General features: G+C 36.7%; 1 protein-coding gene across 1 annotated transcript in view; it reads right to left on the reverse strand.

Moving 5' to 3' along the window:
- LOC101243473 (actin, muscle) overlaps nucleotides 1–424 on the reverse strand; it is a gene marked incomplete in the record, with an annotated part of 1,050 nt that extends 626 nt beyond the window's left edge. The window contains 2 exon segments of the mRNA XM_009864219.3: nucleotides 1–111; nucleotides 215–424. Coding sequence (XP_009862521.1) covers nucleotides 1–111; nucleotides 215–346 — 243 coding nt within the window.
- Between the last annotated feature and the right edge of the window lie 2,471 nt (nucleotides 425–2,895).

Consider the following 2,895-nt stretch of genomic DNA (forward strand, 5'->3'; position numbering starts at 1 on the left):
GTTGGTGATGATACCGTGCTCGATCGGGTATTTCAGAGTCAGGATACCTCGCTTACTTTGTGCTTCGTCACCAACGTAGCTGTCTTTTTGTCCCATACCGACCATGACACCCTGTTAGTATACAAATGTCACGATTTAGATTGATAGTTGGTAAACTTGTTATTGCCGAGAAAAAGCAATGAAATATATAAATATGCCAATATTGGAAGCTTACCTGATGGCGGGGTCGACCAACGATGGATGGGAAGACAGCTCGAGGTGCGTCATCTCCGGCGAATCCTGATTTCACTAATCCTGATCCATTGTCGCAAACCAGAGCGGTCTGATCTTCTTCGGAGTCTGACATGATTAAAGTTTGCTTGCTTGAGTTGATTGAGTGAAGACTTGAAGCTTGTAAGCGAGTGAATGTGGTTGGAATGTTTCGACACGACTCTTATATACGACGCTCACACATCTACAGTTGTCGACACTTTCAAATCAACTCGCAGGGACAAACAGCGCATGCCCTTATTTGGTAAAGTTATTGAACTTCGTCGCTTGGATCTTGGTGCTAAAAACAACAGATGGTTAAAGAAGCTCTGTCATGCCCTACAGAAAGGTTTTTGGGCATATTATTCTTTGGGCATTTGAAACGTATCTGCTTTGTTATTTGTTTAACATACATTTAAACTGTTCTAGAACGAAAAGCAGATTGCAACAAGTTGGAGTAAATATTTATTTGTTGTCTATTGTCTTTATAAACATAAATGTTTCATGATAGCTTAGTGGGATTTTCCATAAAACAGTTTCAAATCTCCTTAAACCCGACAACATTTCCTACAAATACAGCGCAATCACAACCATGTCCAAACTCTGTTCAACAAAATGGCGACTTAACTATTTGTTTGAAACCGAGTTCAAAAAAGTTACTTTGACGTTGTACGTTTTTTGCGACGTCTTATATAAAAGCTGAATTCGCGAAATATATGTGAGTTTGGCAACCTGCTGGTGGAAAGTGCTTTTAAAATGTTAAACAAGAAGCAATCTCTGGTTCTTTTCTTTGCTTTACTTTTAACTTTTGATGGATTCATTAAAACCGCTGGTAAGTCAATTGCTAGTTTTTAAAAATTAAAAAATATTTTGTGGCCAATAATATTTTTGCATAATTTATGCGTTTTATTTTTTCATGAAACTTACTAATTGTTTCGTACATATACCTCGATCCTGTTTATACGGTGTAGGCCTACCTACAAACCTTGTTCATAAATAATGACATATATAGAAATATTGGTTCACTGCATAAATTGTGATGTTTCCGTGGCCTCTAAAAGCTTTAATCGTTAAATTTCCATTTGATTGATTTTTACCTCACAGCTTTCTCGCGACGTAGGACTCTCTTTGTGGGTTGTATATTCTCGTACTGCAGTAAACAATGGTTTGCAAGAAAATTAACATGTGCTAGGTCACGCCGTAAGTATATTTCTTTATTTTTTTTCGATAGGCTACATCAAAACACATTGTATAGTAGGGTGGGGAGATGAAAAATCTTTTCATTAAATTTTCTCGTAGTAGGGTGGGGGAGATGGGACATCTATATATTTAAAAAATTGAAAACCGGTATTTCTTTGTATTTTTTTTTGGGGGGGGGGGATTTTCTGTCTCAGATAGGTATATATAAAATTTGCTTGCTAACAACGCCAGCAGAGTGCAATAAGGTTTCGGTACAGTTAAAGTTGCATTCTCAAGCGCCTGAATATTTTATACAAATACACAGATAAAGCTTTAATAATTGGTAGCTTATCAGTTATAAACAGGCAAAACAGCATATACATGATTTTTACCATCAGCTTTATCTTTATGGTCTGAACCAATCCAGCACCGATTCCTCTGTTTGCCAGAATTGTCAAACGTGACGCCGAAACTGACATGTTTTACTGCCATTACTTAATTTCTTTACTTCAAGGACTTCTAAATGTTGACTTTAAAATTTTGAGCGCCCTGTAGCGCATAGGTCACCCATATTCTTAAAGTAAAACCCTTTTCACTGCTCCTAACGAGCATTAAGAATAAGCAGCGGTGTTAACGAGCAGTAATTTGCCTAATGGGGCGTTTGTTGCTGTTTGGTATATCAACACCCACGGGGTCTACTCGTTTATGTATGTGAGAATTGTTATGGAAAAGCTTGGCAAATATAACGTGGCTTCGTTAGAATTGATAACCGTGAAATACGGGCGCCCGCCTATTTGTGAATGATATTCATATTATGAATTAAGGAACCACGTCTTACCAGAACTCGTCTTACTTTTATCTGTATTCGCGTTTTTTTTATCTGTATAATTATCAATCGATTTACCACTTAAAATTGCTATGTCATAAACATACGTTTTATACCCGACCGCCCACAAAGGCACCCATATGGTATAGTCACAGTTAGTTTAGTGAATTAAACTTGAATTGAGGCATGTATATTTATCCTCACATGGGTGGTAATGTCAATATGGGTTAAAAGCAAAGCTATTATAGAGCTATTATAAAGAGCCTTAGGTTAAAACGTGAACAATTTCATACACCTAACATCCGCTGACGAATTAATCACGTAATTGATATTGTGTTTAGTGTATTTTTTTTACTTGAATTGCCGGCAATTTAAAAAGCCTATTAGTTACCACTTGGTTTTATACAATACCGTTTCCTATGGAAAGTCACACACGTACACCACGGTTGCAGCATCGAGCATCAAATTTGATACTCTTACCACGTAACAGTAAACGATTTGTGTATTTGTTTATTACGTTTGTACTGCTATTTTCATATAGTAGAGTGGGGTAAGATGGTACACCTTATCATTGTATTTCATTTGGCAGTAAACTTAGGACATTCAAAGAATTATATAACCGTATCCTCACGACTTCTATA

This window comes from Ciona intestinalis, chromosome 1 (assembly GCF_000224145.3).
Source record: "Ciona intestinalis chromosome 1, KH, whole genome shotgun sequence".
NCBI lineage: Eukaryota > Metazoa > Chordata > Ascidiacea > Phlebobranchia > Cionidae > Ciona > Ciona intestinalis.